The sequence below is a fragment of the Saccopteryx bilineata genome, chromosome 2 (assembly GCF_036850765.1).
Source record: "Saccopteryx bilineata isolate mSacBil1 chromosome 2, mSacBil1_pri_phased_curated, whole genome shotgun sequence".
NCBI classification, from domain to species: Eukaryota; Metazoa; Chordata; class Mammalia; order Chiroptera; family Emballonuridae; genus Saccopteryx; species Saccopteryx bilineata.
Window position 1 is genome coordinate 136,491,002 of NC_089491.1, and position 20,042 is coordinate 136,511,043.

The following is a 20,042-nucleotide window of genomic DNA, read 5'->3' on the forward strand; positions in this document are numbered from 1 at the left end:
TTTTAATGGGGTGACATCAATAAATCAGGGTACATACATTCAAAGAAAACATTTCCAGGTTATCTTGTCATTTAGTTATGTTGCATACCCATCACCCAAAGAGAGATCGTCCTCTGCCACCCTCCATCTGCCCATCTTTATTAAAAGATGCGTAGTTTTTTTTTTAGTGTTAAGGTTTATGAGTTCTTTATAAATTTGGATATTAATCCTTTATTGGATGTTCATTGACAAATATCCTCTTCCATTTGATAGGTTTTATTTTAGTTTTATTGATCGTTTTCTTTGCTGTCAAGTCCCATTCATTTATTTCTTTTGTTTCCCTTACCCAAGGAGATGTATCAGAACAAATATTACTATGAGCAGTGTCAGAGAGATTACTGCCTATGTTTTCTTCTAAGAATTTTACCATTTCTGGTCTTACACTTAAGTTTTTAATCAATTTTTAGTTTATTCAGGTATATGCTGGAAGAAGGTAGTCTAGTTTTATTTATTTATTTATTTATTTATTTAGTCAGTCTGTTTTGTCCAATTTTCCCAATACCATTTATTGAATGGACGGTCTTTACTGTATTATGTATTTTTGCCTCCTTGTCATATATTAATTGACCATTTGGTGTGAGTTTATTTCTGGACTGTCTGTTCTATTTCATTGATCTATATGTTTGTTTTTACGCCAGTACCATGCAGTTTGATTACTATGGCCTTGTAGTATAATTTGATATAGTTGGAGGTAGAGTGATACTTCTTTGTTCTTTTTTCTTAAGATTGCTGTGGCTATTTGGGATCTTCTGTGGTTCCATATAAATATTACGATTATGTGTTCTAGTTCTGTGAAAACTGTCACTAATATGATAGGATTGCATTTGTAGATTGCTTTGGTTATTATGGATATTTTTAATGATAATTCTTCCTATTCATGAGCACAGTATATGCATCCATTTATTTGTATCTTCTTAAATTTCTCTCTTCAATGTCTTACAATTTTCCAAGTACAGGTTAAATTGATTCTTAGGTAGTTAAGCAATTGTAAATGGAATACTTTTCTTAATTTCTCTTTCTGATAGTCATTATTGGTGTATAAAAATGCAACTCATTTCTAAATACTAATTTTGTATACTGCTACTTTACTGAATATATCTATCAGTTTTAGTTTGGGGGTTTTTTTTTGTTTGTTTTTGTGGAATCTTTGGGGTTCTCTTTGTATAGTATTATGTCATTTGCAAATAATGACAGTTTTATTTTTTTTCCACTCTGGATGCCCTTCCTCCCTTCCTCTTTCCTGCCCTCCTTTCTCCCCCCCCTCCCCCCATCTGATTGCTGTGGCTAGGACTTCCAATACTATGTTGAATAAAAGTGGTGAGAGTGGATATCCTTGTCTTAAGGGATCCTGATCCTGATCTTAAGGGAAATGTGTTTGGCTTTCTCCTGTTGAGTATGATATTAGCTGTAGTCTTGTCACATATGGCCTTTATTATGTTGAGGTATGTCCCCTCTATTTCTACTTTGCTGAGAGAATTTTTGTACTAACTGATGCTGGATTTTTGTCCTATGTATTTTCTGCATCTGTTGATATGATCATGTAATTTTTTACCTTCATTTTGTTTATGAATCTGTTGTGTTAATTGATTTGCAGTTATTGAGCCAAATTTGCATCCCAGGAATAAATCCCAGTTGATTATGGTATATGATCTTTTTCATGTATTGCTGAATTTGGTTTGCTATGATTTTATTGAGAATTTTTGAATTTATGTTATCAAGGATGTTGGCTTAAGTTTTTATTTTTGTTGTTGTGTTTGTATATATGTGTGTGTTATTATGTCTTTATTGGTTTTGGAATAAGGGTAATGGTGCCCTTGTAAAATGAATTTGTGGGAGCCTTTCCTCTTCTAGAATTTTTGATAATAGTTTGAGGACAGGTGTTAATTCTTGTTTGAATATTTGGCAAAATTTACTTGTGAGGCCATCTAGTCCAGGACTTTATTTGTTGGGAGTTTTTTGATTGCTGATTTGATTTCATTGGCAGTAATCAGTCTGTTTGGATTTTTGTTTCTTCTTGATTTAATCTTAGGAGATTTTGTTCTAGAAATTTATCCGTTTATTCCAGATTGTCCAATTTTTTGACATATAGTTGTTGGATTTTCTATAATCCTTTATGTTTTTATGGTATCAGTTCTTATTTTTCTTTTATTTCTGATTTTATTTATTTGGGTCCTCTCTTTTTTCTTGATAAGTACTGTTAATGGTTTATCAGTCTTGTTTATCCTTCCAAAGAAACAGCTCTTGGTTTTATTTATCTTTTGTATTGTTTTTTATAGACTCTATTTTGTTTATTTCTACTCTGACTTTTATTATTTCCTTCCTTCTGTTCACTCTAGGCTTTGTTTGTTGTTCTCTTTTCTAGTTTCTTTAGGTGTAAGGTTAGACTGTTTATATGTGATTTTTCTTCTTAAGAAGAAATACAGTAGGCCTGTATTGTTAAGAATTTCTCTCTTAGAACTGATATTGCTGTGTCCTAGAGATTTTGGGTTGTTTTGTATTCAATTTCATTTGTCTCAAGGTTTCTTTTGGTTTATTCCTTGATCTCATTGTTAACCCATTTATTATTTAGTATCATATTATTTAGCTTCCATGTGTTTGTGTGCATTTCAGTAATTTAAATAAAAATTTTTTTGAAGATTTTATTTATTTATTTATTTATTTATTTATTTACTTTGTAGCAGAGACAGAGAGAGTCAGAGAGAAGGACCAATAGGGACAGACAGACAGGAAGGGAGAGAGACGAGAAACATCAATTCTTCATTGCAGTTCCTTAGTTGTTTATTGATTGATTTCTCACATGTGCCTTGACCAGGGGCTACAGCAGACCAAGTGACCCCTTGCTTGAGCCACCGACCTTGGTTGGGCTGAAGCTGATGAGCCCTGCTCAAACCAGATGAGCCTTCGCTCAAGCTGACGACCTTTGGGTCTCGAACCTGGGTCCTCCACATCTCAGTCTGACACTCTACCCACTGCGCCACTGCCCGGTCAGGCTTTTTAAAAAGATTTTATTCACTTTAGAGAGAGAGAGAGACAAAAGATGGGGAGGAGCAGGAAGCATCAACTCCCATATGTGCCTTGACTGGGCAGGCCTAGGGTTATGAACCAGTGACCTCAGGGTTCCAGGCCGATGCTTTATCTTCTGTGCTACCACAGGTCAAGCCTTCAGTAATTTTCTTTTAATTGACTTCTAGTTTTATGCCACTGTGGTCAGAGAAGATGCCTTTACTGTTTCAGTCTTACTATATTTATTGAGACTTGTTTTGTAGCTTAACATGTTGTCTATCCTGGAAAATGTTTCATGTGCACTTGAAAAAAATGTATATTCTGCTGCTTTTAAAATATCAATTAAATCTATCTGGTCTAATATGTCATTTAAGCTGCAGTTTGCTTGTTGGATTTCTGTCTGGAAAATCTATCTTTTGATGTCAATGGGGTGTCAAAGTCCCCTAATATGACGGTATTACAGTTCGTGTTTCTTTATGTCCATCATTTGCTTTATATATTTAGGTATTCCTATGTTGTATGCATAAATGTTTACAAAGGTTAAATCATCTTGTTGGATAGATCCCTTCATCATTATGAAATGTCTTTCTTTGTATCTTACTATAGCCTTTATTTTAAAGTCTGGTTTGTCTGTATAAGTACTGCTACCCCAGCTTTTGTTTGTTTGTTTCCATTTGCATGAAATATTTTTTTTCCATTCTCTTATGTCTAGTGTGTGTGTATCTTTTATTCTGAGGTTGGTCTCTTGTAGATAGAGTATATATAGGTCTTCTACTTGTCCAGCCAGCTAACCTATGGCTTTTGATTAGAGCATTTAATTCATTTACATTTAAAATGATTATTGATAGCTACATAGTAATTGCCATTTTATTTTATTTTTTAATTTATTCATTTTAGAGAGGAGAGGGTGAGACAGAGAGAGAGAGAGGAGAGACAGAGAGAGAGAGAAGGGGGGAGGAGCTGGAAGCATCAACTCCCATATGTGCCTTGACCAGGCAAGCCCAGGGTTTCGAACCGGCAACCTCAGCATTTCCAGGTCGACGCTTTATCCACTGCGCCACCACAGGTCAGGCCAATTGCCATTTTATTAGTCATATTTGTTTCCTTTTTTCTTCTTAAAGAAGCTCTTTTAATATTTCTTGTAAGACTGTTTTGATGGTGATATATTCCTTTAACTTTTTCTTGTCTGGAAATCTCTTTATCTCTTCTTCTCCTTCAATTTTAAATGATAGTTCTGCTTGGTAGAGTAGTCTGGTTGTAGGTCCTTTGTTTCATTACTTTGACTATTTTGTGTCAGTCCTTTCTCATCTGATGTATATATATTTCTATTAAAATATCATCTGACCATTCTGTGGAGGCTACCTTGTAGGTAACTGTTTTTCTCTTGCTGCTTTTAGTATTTTGTGTTTAACTTCTGCCATTTTAATTATGATGTGTCTTGGTGTGGGCCTCTTTGGGTTCATCTTGTTTGGGATTGCTTTTTGCTTCCTCAACATATAAGTCTATTTTCTTTATTAGGTTAGGGAAGTTTTCAGTAATTCCATTTCCCCTTCCCCTTCCCCTTCCTCTTCCCCTTCCCCTTCCCCTTCCCCTTCCCCTTTCTTTCTTGGAAGGGACCTAGACAGACTCTCACATGGACCCTGACCGGGATCCACCCAGCAATCAGCCAAGCTATTCTCAGTGCTCAGGGCTGATAGTCTAACCCAGTGGTAGTCAACCTGGTCCCTACTGCCCACTAGTGGGCGTTCCAGCTTTCATGGTGGGTGGTAGCGGAGCAACCAAAGTATAAATAAAAAGATAGATTTAACTATAGTAAGTTGTTTTATAAAAATTTATTTTGCCAAACTTAGCGAAAATCCGACATAAGTACTTGGTAAGTAATTATTATTATATGCTTTAACTTGCTGTAACTCTGCTTTGTAAATTTTATAAAGTAAAGTTACTTCCCTACTTTATAAATCACCATTACTGTGGAACTGGTGGGTGGTTAGAAAATTTACTACTAACAGAGATACAAAAGTGGGTGGTAGGTGTAGAAAGGTTGACTACCCCTGATCTAACCAATCGAGCCACTGGCTGTGAGAGGGGAAGAGACAGAGAAGGGGAATATGGAGGAGGAGAGAAGCAGATGGTGCTTCTCTGTGTACCCTGAATAGGAATCAAACCTGGGATGTCCTCATGCCAAGTCAACACTCTATCCACTGAGCCAACCGGCCAGGGCCAGTAATTTCTGAAAAAGTTTCTCAGTTATTTATTCTCTCCTCCTTTTGTTACCCTTAGGATGTAAATGTTGTTATGCTTGATGGTGTCCCAGGGGTACCTTAAACTATTTTCATTAAAAAAAATTTTTTTTTGTTGTTTTCCTGTTCCAATTGGGTGTTTTCCGCTACCTTGACTTCCAAATCATTTATTTGATCCTGTGCTTCATCTAATTTGTTGATTTCTTCCAGTGTATAATTCATTTCTGACTAATTTTTAAAAATGGTTTTTATATCCTTTTTCATACCTGCTATCTCTTTCAGTTCTCATTAAGTTTCTTGAACATCCGATAACCAGTTTTAAACTGTATCTGGTAGATGTCTTACCTCCATTTCATTTAGTTCTTTTTCTGGTGATTTCTCATGTTATTTTATTAGTGACATTTTTCTTTCTCTCCCTGTTTTGGCTGCATCTCTGTGTTTGTTTCTATGTATTATGTAGATCTGCTTCATCTCCCAGCCTTGACACCACGGCCTTATGTAGCAGGTGTCCTGTGCAGCCCAGTCATGTAGTCTCTTTGATCACCTGAGCCAGGTACTCCAGATGTGTCCTCTGTGTGGGTTGTGAGTGTCTTCTTGTTGTAGTCAAGACTTGATTGCTCTTGGGCCTTCAGTGGGTACAGTTGACTCCCAAGTGTGAGGATTGGCCCTGGCCACAGTGTACAAGCTGGTGTGCAGGATTGACCTGATGGAGGAGGATTTGCCCCAACAGTGTCTGGTGCCTGCTGAGGCTACTCTTTGGCTGTGCCTCTTGTGCAACAAATCTGGTGATGCTCTATTGTGGTCACAAGCTAGCCATCAGGTGTGTTGGTTCTAAGGCTTCTTGGAAGCATCTCCAGTGTAGGTCAGTGTTAGACATTGCCTGTAACTGGCCCAGGGCTACCTATTAAGAAATATAAAATGATCACAGTTAGTAGCTACCTCTGCTGAATGCACTTGGGAGAGGCCACAGGTGGCAGCCACCAGTATCAGGTCTGGGGCAGGTCAGCAAAAGGCCCAAGACACCCTGGGACCTGCTGTGCCTTCTGAAGCCTGCTAGGTACCTTTAAATCTCAGCTACTGAAAGTACCTTGGGCAATAGATAATTTCAGTTTGGTAGGGTCTCAGGGAGTCACCAGGTTGGGGTGAGTGGTATTCTCCAGGGTTATACAGGTATAGATTTGACACCAGTGCTGAGCATGAGGAGACTCAGCAAAAGTCTCAGGGTACGCTGGGGGTAGCCACCACTTGCCCCAGGCCTGTGGACTGTTGTGATAGGACCAGGTCTAAGGAAGCTGTCAGGATAGAGCTGGTAGAATTCACCAGGCTGATTCAGATTCAGATTTAGTCACCTGGAGGGGTGGGAGGGGTTAACACAGGGACAATGGTAGCTGTCCTTTAGCCCTTTCCTTAAAGCCGCACAATTCAGTTTCTTCTTGTATGTCTGTATCACCCCTCAGAGCTTGACCAAAATTCCTGGAAGGTCTTTAAAGAACAACTGAAATGTGAGTGGGCTCAGACTGGCTGCTATTGAAATAGCCTCGGGCCATCTACAAGTTGGATGGGGGCAGGGTCTTAGGGAGTTGTCACGGGGTTGCAAGTGGATTTCACCAGGCGAATGCAGATTCAGATTTGGCTGTGTGGGAGGAAGGCTCAACACAGGGTCAGTGGCAGCAGTCCATGCAGCCCTCTTCTTAAAGCCACAGAGCTCAGTTTCTCCCTGTATATCTCTAGTGCCCCTGAGCTGGTGTCTTTTCACTGGAGCCTTAGGTGAGTGCCTATGAGCAAGAACTTGTATGTGGGTCCTTGAAGAAAAATGCCTAGTTTACTGGCAGCCTTCAGTCTCACCCACATGGATGGATTCCTGCTGATTTTCAGAGCCAGTTGTTATGTGGGCTTCTCTTTCTAGCACTGGTGTTTCATGCTGGGAAGCCTGGTGTGGAGCTGAGATCCCTTACTCCTTAGGGCGGGACATCTGCGACTGACATATCCCCGGGGATTCTCAACTGCCATAGGTAGCTGTGGGCCAGCCTGTTTCACATTTTTGCCCCTCCAGTCAGTCCCAGTGTGGCTTCTTTAGATCCCTCGTGATGGGACTTCTGTTCAATTAGTTTTCAGGTGGTTATTCAGGTTGATCTATAATTTGGTTGTAAATTTTATGTGGTCGTGGGAGTAGGTGAGTGCATTGTCCCCTACCCACCATGTTGGCTCGAACTCCTCCTGGGTTAGTATTATGTTTAAGGTTTGAGTTAGGTTTAAGAGTTGGGTTAGGTATGAGGTTAGGTTTAGAGTTAGATTTAAGGTAAGGGTTAGTTTTAATGTTAGTGTTGAGTTCAGTATTAGGTTTAGGGTTAGCATTCAATTTTGGGTTTCGGTTGTGTTAATGTTAGGATAAAGGTTAGGCTTAGGTTTGAAGATAGGGTTCTGTTTGAGATTAGAATTGCAGTTTAGTTTAGAGTTAGGATTAGGGTAAAATGTTTGTGACTGTTTTAGTGTTATGGTATGGAGAGGATTTTTGTTTAATTTAGGAGAGACCTCTGCAGCTGAGATACTCTTTCAGATTCTTAGTCACCACATGTGAGGAGGCGAGTCCAGTGTCCACGTATTCTGGCATTTTGACCAGAACCCCTTTCCAGGATTATTCTTTGTTTTTGTTTTCTTTTTATCCTTTTTTTTATTTTTTCTTTTTTTTATTTTTCTGAAGCTGGAAATGGGGATAGACAGTCAGACAGACTCCCGCATGCGCCCGACCGGGATCCACCCGGCACGCCCACCAGGGGGCGATGCTCTGCCCACCAGGGGGCGATGCTCTGCCCCTCCGGGGCGGCACTCTGTCGCTACCAGAGCCACTCTAGCGCCTGGGGCAGAGGCTAAGGAGCCATCCCCAGCGCCCGGGCCATCTTTGCTCCAATGGATCCTCTCTGCGGGAGGGGAAGAGAGAGACAGAGAGGAAGGAGAGGGGGAGGGGTGGAGAAGCAGATGGGCACTTCTCCTGTGTGCCCTGGCCGGGAATCGAACCCAGGACTTCTGCACACCAGGCTGACACTCTACCACTGAGCCAACTAGCCAGGGCCCTTTTTATTCTTTTAATTGACTTTAGCAAGAGAGTAAGGGGATGAGAGAGAGACAGACAGAGACAGAGACAGGAACATCCATCTCTTTCTATACGTGCCCTGACCAGGAATTGAACTGGCAGCCTCTGTGCTTTAGGACAATCAATGCTCTAACCAACTGAATTATCCAGTCAGGGCTCCATGGTTATTCTTAAAGTTTATTTTAAAATGTCAGAAATTCCAATAGTATCTTAGTCTTCTGATTAAGGGTAAAGAATGCACTTCTCAGGTAATTCTGTGGACTATGCTTTGAAGGATACTGCTCTACCCAGTATCCATGAGTGTTCTGGTACGTTCCCTTGAATTCACCATTCACTTTTCCATCAGCGACTCACATCTACTTATTTTCCCAAATCCTTTGCTAAGCTTCGTATCCCTATCTCTAACTGCCAATAAGGTATTCCCCCTGAAATATCCTATAGACCAGGTGTCCCCAAACTACGGCCCCGCGGGCCGCATGCGGCCCCCTGAGGCCATTTATCCGGCCCCCTGACGCACTTCCGGAAGGGCACCTCTTTCATTGGTGGTCAGCGAGAGGAGCACTGTATGTGGCGGCCCTCCGATGGTCTGAGGGACAGTGAACTGGCCCCCTGTGTAAAAAGTTTGGGGACCCCTGCTGTAGACACATTGGTGTCATTATTTAAAACATGGAGCTAATTGTCTTTTCTCAGAAACCTCTCTAGTAGAGTTTGGCTAATTTCCTAGCCCTTCATCCACAGTTTCCTAAACAGATATTAAAGTCATTCTGGATACTTTTATTCATCATGGTCCCAGGATTATAACTGAGTTGTATCAATTCTGTCTCATACCAAATGTTACCATTTCCTCTTTTTTTCTCTCTAAAATATGTCCTGTCTGTGCTTCCCTTGTCTTCCTTTAACCTTCTCACTGACTCTCTCTCCTAACACTTGCTTTCCTATTCTAGTCCATCTTTCTCTAGATCACCAGAATCCCCTTTCTAAACATGGATCTTATTATATTACTTCCTTGTTAAGAATCTTCAGCAATTCTTTGTTATGGAAGCTGAGCAAAAGCAGCAGACCATCACCTCCTTGTTGTCTCATCATGACTGAGGGGTCTGACTAGTAGGTGAATCCTTTCACTCCCATTATAGTCTCTTAGCAGTTGTGGCTACCCAAGGTCTCGTATCACATTTTGTATTTAGTCTCAAGACAAGTACTTTTATGTATTTAGGAACCCATTACAACGAGGAGAGGGTTGAATGGGTGGTTGCGTGAGATTGTCATGTGCATACATGATGGTTAGGGCAGGATGCAGTTGGCCTCTATTGCTGCTGGATTCGAGTTGTCCTCTCCCCAGCTGCTTATCTTTTCTGGTCATAAATTTGACCCTACTCTTTTTTGGTGGTTTGTAGAAATCCAAAGTGTCTTCTTCTTCAGATGGTTCTTTTTTGTTTTGTTTTGCTTTGTTTTTGCAAGAGGGAGACAGGAAGGGAGAGAGATGAGGAGCATCAACTCAGAACTGCATCACCTTAGTTGTTCACTGATTGCTTCTCATACGTGCCTTGACCACTACGTACCAGCTGAGCCACTAACCCCTTGCTCAAGCCACAACCTTGGTCTTCAAGCCAGCAACCTTTGGGCTTAAGCCAGTGATCATGGGGTCATGTCTATGATCCCACACTCAAGCTGGTGACCCTTTGCTCAAGCTGATGCACCCACACTCAAACCAGATAAGCCAATCTCAAGCTGGTGACCTCGGGGATTTGAACGTAGGTCCTCAGCATCCTAGGTCAATGCTCTATTCACTGTACCACTAACTGGTCAGTCCAGAAGGTGCTCCTCTTAGGCGATGTGGCATATCATGGTTTAACCTCCTTTGTTATACTTGTTATATGACCTGCTTTGTAGATTAGACCATACCATAGAGTACTGTATTTGATTATTAGAATATCATTTTCAAAGGGTTATTGGCACACTAAAACTTATCTATAGGAAGTTAGCATGAAGGTGAAGCATTTAACAGCCACATTTCGTAATGGGTTGGTTATGTTTAACCTAGAAAGTATGTTGTTGCTCAAGGTGTGATATATGTTTTTAATAGTTGAAGGACTATTACTTGGGTTAGAGACTAGATTTACTATCACAGCTTCAAAAAATATATAACAAGGACCAATTCTAGGCTTTTACCAGAGGTCATAACCTTATACTCATGGGGAAACTCTAGTTGCAGGAAGGGCTATTTCTGGAACAATAGTTGCAGGATTTACATTTTATATATTCTACTAAATCAGTGTATTTGTCCCTTCACTCTAACAGGGCTTTAGAGCCAACAGTACAGTTATTTAAGAAATCCAAGACTCCTCAGCACACCTGAGACTAAGTCAGTCTCTAACTCTGTGGGAAAAAATTGGGTTTGTTTTCAAATTAACATTTGAGATAAGAGGAAGAGGAGGAGATATGACTATAAACATTTGGGGATTTTTCTAAATACACATCTCTCCTCTAGCCCCACTTTTTCTTTCATGACAGAGACTTAACAGAATAGAGGGTTATCAGCGACTCATGAATTTTTAATATCAGGTGATCTCAACAGTTAAAACTACTAGAATAGGTCATTAGTCATTAGAGCCTGTCTGCTTTTGAGTGCTCTTCTGTCCCTCCCTTGCCTCCCCTCACATACTGTCCTCGGTGTGTATTTTTCTGAGTGCTCATCTCAGTTTTACTGGGTTCTCGAGGGAATTGATAGAGAGGATTGTGTGAAGCATTTAGCACTGTGCCTAGCAGGTCAGTGGTAACTGTTGTTCTGGTTTGGCAGATTTGGGTCCTCATCATTTGAGCTGGTATTAGGAGCGTCGGTGGAATGGACTAGCAGACTCTCTCCTGGTTGTTAGAATTGATCGTGCCAGGTGGCCAACTGGAGGGACAACTAACATGTTGGTTTGCAGGTCTCATTCAATTGTATGACTTTCATAATTATTGATATTTAAGGTTAAAGTTAGTATTTACCTTATTTTCTGCTCCATAAGATGCACCCCCCCAAAAAAAAGTGGAGGGGAAAATACCCATGTGTCTTATGGTGTAAAAAACCAGTATTTTATTAAATATTTTTACACACCATTTGGTTCAGGATATTTTTTTGCTTATTTTCCTCCTTAAAACCCTAAGTGTGTCTTACGGTCAGGTGCATCTTATGGGATGAAAAATATGGTATATTTGATAGTGTATGTACTTAACAGAGTAGAAAATAAAAATCAGATATGAAGAGGTATATACGACTTTCAGAATGGGCTGTGGGTCAGCTTTGTGGATTTAGGTAGTGGAGTGTTTGCTCTTATAAGTAATAGAAAACAAAATTGGCTTTAAAACTATTTTTAAAATTTTTTGTGTGTCAGAGACAGAGAGAGGGACAGAGAGGGACAGACAGGAAGGGAGAGATGAGAAGCATCAGTTTTTTGTTGTGGCTCCTTAGTTGTTCATTGATTGCTTTCTCATATGTGCCTTGATTGGGAGGACTCCAGCAGAGCAAGTGGCCCCTTGCTCAAGCCAGCAACCTTGGGCTCAAGCCAGCGACCTTGGACTTCAAGCTAGTGACCTTTGGGCTCAAGCCAGTGACCATGGGGTCTCGTATAGGATCCCATGCTCAAGCCAGCACCCCATGCTCAAGTGGGATGAGCCCACGCTCAAGCCGGTGACCAGAGGGTCATGTATAGTATCCCACGCTCAAGCCGGATGAGCCCACGCTCAAGCTGGCAACTTCGGGGTTTCGAACCTGGGTCCTCTGTGTCCCAGACCGATGCTCGCCCACCAGCCACTGCCTTGTCAGGCTATAAAACTTTTTTAAAGCTGACTTTAGCAAGACCATTTGATGCTAGGCTGAAAGTAAAATCATGGGGGAAATGTTTATACACACTTGTTCACATGTCTGTATACAAATGTACACATGTAATTCAGTGAGCTTCATCAGAGATTAAATTCTGGCTATTTACTTAGGAGCTGGCCCTCTTACCTTTGAAATTATGCTATGCAATTTCCACCTCAGTGTGTAACTTATTTATAGGAAAGTTAAAGACTTTATGGTCCCTAGAATTTGTGTTTTTTGTAATGCATGGCTCCACCCAAACTGATATGCTGCCTTTTTTTTTTCATTATTATTTTTTATTAAGTGAGAGGCAGAGAGGCAGAGAGACAGATTCCCACATATACCCTGACTGGATTCCACCCGGCAAGCCCACTAGGGAGCAGTGCTCTGCCCATCTGGGGCATTGCTCTGTTCAGCAACCAAGCTATTTTAGTGCCTGAAGTGAGGCCATGGAGCCATCCTCAGTGCCCGGGTCAACTTGTTCAACCAAGCCATGCTGCAGGAGAGAAGACAGAGAGAGAGAGAAAGGGAAGGGGAAGTGGTGGAAAAGCAGGTGGTCACTTCTCCTGTGTGCCCTGACCGGGAATTGAACCTGGGACTTCCACATTCTGGGCCAACTCTCTACCACTGAGCCAGCTGCCCAGAGCTACTACTGTCTTACCCCTTGTGTCTGTGAAGTCAGCACATCTTACACCAAAGCCCACATTACTCTTCTTAAACCACATAGCTGTCAGCGTGCCTGTTAGGTATTTATTTAACCATTGATATTTATCACCCGTTATATGGATTTTATTTTTTGCACCAGATAACTATACCTTGGAGAGATTTACATGATCAGATTATCTTTCCCTATTTCTTGTGGTGGTTGTTCCTCACTGTGACTGGACTTGCTTGCCACCTTCAGCTATGGTGTATTATCTCGTATAAATCCTGTTGCTTTCCCTGTGATTTTTTAAACCTAGGTTCTAAGGCCCTGGAATATTCCAATGGGATTTTTGATTGCCAGTCTCCCACCTCCCCGTTCATGGGAAGCTTACGAGCCCTGCACCTTGTGGAAGACCTACGTGGACTGTTAGAGATGATGGACACGGACGAGAAGGACGGCCTGAGGTGTCAGATTCCAGATTCAACAGCAGAAACACTCATTGAATGGCTTCAGAGTCACATGGTAGATTTCTTCATGTTACAAATTCCATGCTGTGAATCTTTTGTTGCTTATTTCAAAATTTAGAGCATAGGATAGCCAATTAGAACAAGGAAGAAAAATGTATAGGGCAACAAGTTTGCCCCTATGAGATTCTAATACCCTTTGGATTCTAATGATTACTTTTATAAAAATGCTATCCCTATGCATTTCCTGAGGGCTGGCAAGGCACCTGATTATTCTTATAAAAGTGGACTAGTTTTTAGATTGTGACCGAATGAGTTAGTATGGTTTTGAACAAATAGCCCAATACAAGAAAGAACCTTGCATATAATAGATGCTCTCTCAGTACTATTGGCTGTCTTACTGTAAAAGGACCCAATGGCAATTCTAAATAGGCAGTACCGTGAATAGACATTCAGAAAGCAAGAGGTTTGTAGCAGTGCACTGTATTTGATATGAAGTGCCACCTAGTGGTTTGTGGCAATCATTTCAATTCCAGTGTGCAAGTTAAGTGGTATGGTTGGTCTTTAAATGGTATTCATATTCACTGAATAGTGAGGTCTTTTTCTAGACATCCTTCTCAAACTGATGTCATGGCAGATCTGCCCTTTACACAATGGTAAATACCATAGTTTTAATATGTTTCAAATACATAAAATCTAAAGAATATCATAAACATATATTCAAAGGAAAAGATAGGAGAGGTTTTATTTTGTAAGTACTTGGAGGATACTCAATTTTCAGGGCTACACATTAATAAGCTTGTGAGTAAACTGTGTTTATATAAAAGCTAATGAACATTGTATGAAAGAATTAAGTTCTATTTTTGGATCTGCGGTAGAAATTGAAGCTGTTTACTTTGGGAGCCTTAATACTACATCCTGCAACTAAAACAAATTCACGTGGAGTGACACAAATGCTGGTGTTCCCAGCCAGTCCCACGCTAAGTGTTCTTGTGTTCCCAGCCAACATTCCTCCCATTTCTGATTGTTTTTTAGTGGTGGTTCAGCTACATGAACTTGACAGGTAGAGATAGTTTACTAATGTTTTGTAATACATGATACCTTGTTAATATACTTTATATTTGCTCTGCAAGTTTCTTTTCTAGAGATTGAAGGATTCAGGTTTGCTGTTTTCTTTGGGGAATTGCTCCGTGCTCTAAAATTAGACATTTTTCTGGCATATTCCATAGACTATTTCAACATCCTGTTTCACTTCTTCTTTAGTCTATATTTTTCTGGTCATTCATCATGTAATGGGAAAGGAATTTACTTCTGGTAGAAGAACCTGTTCCTAGCTCAAATCCAGAGGCTGCCACGGCTTAAGGGGACCTGTGGGTGAATTTTTAATTTGTATCCCCAAAACAAGTGTTGTCCAAAACAAAATTTTGTATCCAAAAACATTTCCATTAACATGTACTCATTCTGTTCTGTTAAAGCCCTTTTGAAAAAGAGTGAAAATGATGATGATGATATCTGAATATAATTTAGACCATATCCTGCACTCCTTTTTCAGAAACTTCCCAACGATAGTCACATCTCACTCACAATAAAAGCCAAATGCTAACTCTGGATTGTAAGGCCTTGTAGGAGTTGCTCCTCATTATCTTTGACCTCATGTTTCATTATACTTCCCCTCTTTCACTTTACTGAAGCCACATTGGTTTCCTCACTGATTCTCAAAGATTCTCACTGGTTCTTAAACATGCAGGGGAAACTGGCCTCAGGGCCTTTGCACTGGCTGTTCACTCTGCCTGGAAAGCAATTTCCCCAGGTATCTGTTCTGCTTAGTTTTCTTAGTTTTTTTGATATTTACTTAAAAGCTATGCTCTCAGTGAGGCCTTCCCTGGTCACTCTGTTCTAAAATTTTACATGTTCATTCTTTTTATTACATCTTCCTGTTTTATTTTTTTTTCTTAGCACTTACCACTTTCTTATGTACTATGGATTTGTCTTGTTTATATTATTTATTTTCTGTCTCTACAACTAGAATGTAAATACCAAGAATTTTGCCCTGGAGTTAGGTTACAAATCACTCATTCACAACTCACTTTTTTTTTTTTTTTTTGACAAAAGAGTACAGGCATTTTTCAGACTGGGAAGAAGCTTCCACAATATTTTGGAAAAATTTATTAATGCTTCTAATTACATAGTTAAGATTTTATTTATGTTTAATGATAGCCAACTTGAGAGTCCATTACTTAAGACTAATACTAATGTTCTCATTAGTGCAACTGAGCTTTTGCCATTCTAATTACTATTTTGCCTGGGCCAGGGAGATCCCCTGGTTTCTGTAGGATGGAGGTTACTCCTTCACTACTGATGTCTGCTGCCCATTGAATGGTTTCATATAATCAGAAGTTGGATAAGAAAAAAAGAAAATGGTAACACTAGTTGCCTGTTACAGTGAAGGAATGTTAAACCTGCAAGAATGAATTTTTTTTAATAGGGTGACCATGGCTGTAGCCTTGTAGAAATGAGTAAGTACTTTTTAAGACTCAGAAGTTTAACACACATATTAACAATGCTTTAGCAAACTCCCAGTCTAAGAGGGCAGATAGAAAAATGTTTGCTTGAGCCAAGCAAGTGGTTTTTGCTTACTTTAGGTCTAAGTTGATGAGTGACTGTAATGCTTTTTTCAACAGAAGAAGCTGAAAGGTTCATGACCTGATCAAACCCAATCCTGAAGTGTCTGATTATTTGGCAATTTTAATTCTGAGGCAATCTCAAAATCTGCAGATATTACAAAAATACAGTTTCCAACAGAGTGAGTGAAAATGCTGATAGTAATAACACCAAAACAGGCATGCTAACCCGTGAGCTGAATAGAGGACAAAATGGGGAAAATGAAGTGTTCTCGACTGGCTTCTGACCTGATCAGTCACCACAAAAATTTCTATTTTATATCCATGTTAAAAAATAAGTTTTAGGCCCTGGCCGGTTGGCTCAGTGGTAGAGCGTCGGCCCGGCATGCAGAAGTCCCGGGTTCGATTCCCGGCCAGGGCACACAGGAGAAACGTCCATCTGCTTCTCCACCCCTCCCCCTCTCCTTCCTCTCTGTTTCTCTCTTCCCCTCCCGTAGCCGAGGCTCCATTGGAGCAAAGATGGCCCAGGCGCTGAGGATGGCTCCTTGGCCTCTGCCCCAGGCGCTAGAGTGGCTCTGGTCGCAGCAGAGCGACGCCACGGAGGGGCAGAGCATCGCCCCCTGGTGGGCAGAGCTTCGCCCCTGGTGGGCGTGCCATGTGGATCCCGGTCGGGCGCATGCAGAGTCTGACTGTCTCTCCCGTTTCCAGCTTCAGAAAAATACAAAAAAAAAAGTTTTATTTGCAGTGTATCTTTTTAAAAAAGTTTTTGTAAAAGTAAAAATATTCAAAAAGAATTCAGACACGGGGCATGTTCTCTCCAGGGCCACTGGCTGCTCAGCCACTCTGCTGCGCCCCTGACTCTCAGCCACACAGTCCCTCCCGGCTGAGCGGCTTCTCCGCGCACGTGTGCTTCTCAAGCACATGTGAATGTTTCCTCAAGCCTCGGCAAACAAGGTGTGCATCTCAGGATTGTATCCCATAGGTGGTCACAGTTATCAGAGTTACGCAGCATCTCACTGAGACATCCTGGCTAAAGTTACAGCTCTGTCCCCTTAGGCTTTTGGTAAACATCTGTGAAAAGTGTCCACAGACACAGGAAAGCAACTGGACCGAGTCAGCAGGATTCTCAGTGGCAAGGGGCCAGTGATGGTGAGAGAGGCACTTTCAGTGAAATCCCAGGGTGCCGGTGTTTGTTGGTCTAAGATAGAAAGTGTCGTCTCTATTCTTTTATGAAAGTGAGTTAAGAAAGAAGAAGCGGCAAGAAAAATAGGGACAGCGTTTTTTTTTTCTTAATTTCATGTCACCCTTCCGAAAGTAGAGGAGAGATTCTTTTGCTAGAGCTGCCTCCTGTTGGTAAATATTGAATAAATGAATGAACACAGTACCCAACCCCAATAGAAGTTGAGCTTTAACTTCTAGGGACCTTCTGTTCTCTATCCCTCTGTGACTCAAGGGCCTTTGTTGTGTGCCTGTGGCCAGGACAATGTAATGTCAACATGGCCCCTTTGCCCCAGTGCAGAAGCTTTGGGGAGCATGGTGATAAGCATGGAATTAGGCGAGAAGCAGTTAGAGCTCATCTTCCTTGTTCAGGGTGTCTAAAAGAATCTTTCAGGAAACACTGAAAGAAATCTACCTAACTCACCCTGTGCACAGACCAAGGATGCACCAATGAGGAAGAGCTGTGCGTGCACATGTTGGACAGCCACTGTGTCTTGAGAGTTGATATTTGGGCAGTAGATACCCAAATTCTCCAAGGGAAGCTCTCTCAAGATGTGTCTAATGAGATTGGCAGATGAAAGCACTTGTCACCAGTGGTGGGATTCAAATAATTTAAGAACCGGTTCTCTGCCCTAAAGACAGTTTTAAATATAAAAAAATGATATACTGAAAGATTGTTTATTATTTCATGTATTTAATACTTCCATAATTTCCTAAATGAGTGATAAAGATAGCCCTTGAAATCTACATTTCTGTTGGTTCATTGTGTTCTAGCTTCCTGTTGGTTCGGGGACACCAGTGCACTCATAACGTGTCAGGGAAGTTCTGGGCATAACACAAAGCTGAAACAAATGACAGCTTGTTACTCCCTGGTTGTTTGGCACTTTTTCTCTTTACGTTTTATGTTTGTTTACTGAAGTAACAAATGCGAGGGAATTAAAATGTAGTATTTCATCAAAGGTATAATGAGTTTATGAAGTGGATAAATAAATATTACAAGTATAGTTCTGTCAAATATTTTCACCTGTGGACGGAATGAACATTACTATTTGTGCTTAGAATATGCTATTGCACAGATGAAAGAGTAAGGAATGTAAATTTGTGATTTCCACATTGGGTGGCTGCCCAGGCACCCACCTTAGAGAGAATCCTGATTACGAGTGCCATTTTAACAAATATTTGCCAAACTCAACAAAAAATTCGGTATCAGTTCTGCTGAGCCTGTGCGAACCGCTGAATCCCACCACTGCTTGTCATCGGTTGCTCTTGCCAGCATTTAGACGCAGTTACTTTTTGGAGTGCTGAGTCTTAGGGCTGGCCAACTGCTGTGATTTACTTGCTCTGGAGCACTTGTGTTTGCTCCAGTTGGCTTATTTCATTAAAAAGATGCTTTCTGGCCCTGGCCGGTTGGCTCAGTGGTAGAGTGTCGGTCTGGCGTGCAGGAGTCCCAGGTTTGATTCCCGGCTGGGGCCACACAGGAGAAGCGCCCATCTGCTTCTCCACCCCTCCCCCTCTCCTTCCTCTCTGTCTCTCTCTTCCCCTCCTGCAGCCGAGGCTCCATTGGAGCAAAGATGGCCCGGGTGCTGAGGATGGCTCTGTGGCCTCTGCCTCAGGTGCTAGAATGGCTCTGGATGCAACAGAGCGACGCCCCCTGGTGGGCATGCCGGGTGGATCCCGGTCGGGCACATGCGGGAGTCTGACTGCCTCCCCATTTCCAGCTTTGGAAAAATGAAAAAAAAAAGAAAAAAAAAAGATGCTTTCTGGCCCTGGCCGGTTGGCTCAGTGGTAAAGCGTTGGCCGGCATGTGGAAGTCCTGGGTTCGATTCCCAGCCAGGGCACACAGGAGAAGCGCCCATCTGCTTCTCCACCCTTCCCCCTCTCCTTCCTCTCTGTCTCTCTCTTCCCCTCCCACAGCCAAGGCTCCATTGGAGCAAAGTTGTCCTGGGCGCTGAGGATGGCTCTATGGCCTCCGCCTCAGGGGCTATTGTAAGGTATTTTTTCCCCACCAAGAAGGAAGGAAGTGGCCAGAGCCACAGAGTGTGGAATAATAAAAGGCTTTGCCCTGGCCGGTTGGCTCAGTGGTAGAGCGTCGGCCTGGCGTGCGGGGGACCCGGGTTCGATTCCCGGTCAGGGCACATAGGAGAAGCGCCCATTTGCTTCTCCACTCCCCCCTCCTTCCTCTCTGTCTCTTTCTTCCCCTCCTGCAGCCAAGGCTCCATTGGAGCAAAGATGGCCTGGGCGCTGGGGATGGCTCCTTGGCCTCTGCCCCAGGCACTAGAGTGGCTCTGGTTGCAGCAGAGCATCGCTCCCTGGTGGGCAGAGCGTCGCCCCTGGTGGGCGTGCCGGGTGGATCCCGGTCGGGCGCACGTGGGAGTCTTGTCTGACTGTCTCTCCCCATTTCCAGCTTAAGAAAAATACAAAAAAAAAAAAAAAAAAGAAAAAAAGAAGAAGGCTTTATTGAGTACAGAGTGTTTCCCGCCCAACGAGGTTCTCTGGTCTTGGGGGGCAGGGCTCAGAGAAGTCGCAAGGAGTGACCCCTGTGAGAGATATTTAAAGGGTCCCTAGGGTGGTTGAGCTAATATGATGTGGCGAAATCTCACTGGCTAACGGAGGTGTCACTCTTTTCCAAAGGGTTCCTAGGAAGTCTTTTTTGGCATGCTTGGTTGTGGGCAGTCCCAGCCAAAGTTCGGGGGTCGGACCTTTCCCCATTATCCACCGACCTTACAGCTATAATGGCCCTGGTTGCAACAGAGCAATGCCCCAGATGGGCAGAGCATCGCCCCCTGGTGGGCATGCCTGGTGGATCCCAGTCAGGCACAAACAGGAGTCTGTCTCTTTGCCTCCCCGCTTCTCATTTCAGGGGGGGAAAAAAAAGATGC

General features: G+C 42.0%; 1 protein-coding gene across 11 annotated transcripts in view; it reads left to right on the forward strand.

Moving 5' to 3' along the window:
• Positions 1-20,042, forward strand: part of PPFIBP1 (PPFIA binding protein 1) — a 204,749-nt gene that overhangs the window by 129,809 nt on the left and 54,898 nt on the right. For 9 of the 11 annotated variants that reach the window (XM_066258010.1, XM_066258013.1, XM_066258012.1 and 6 more), the window contains one exon: positions 13,177-13,382. The exons of the other annotated variants lie outside the window; for them this stretch is intronic. In XM_066258010.1, the coding sequence (XP_066114107.1) occupies positions 13,177-13,382 (206 nt within the window). The remainder of the gene's footprint in view (positions 1-13,176; positions 13,383-20,042) is intronic. 11 annotated transcript variants of the gene reach the window in all.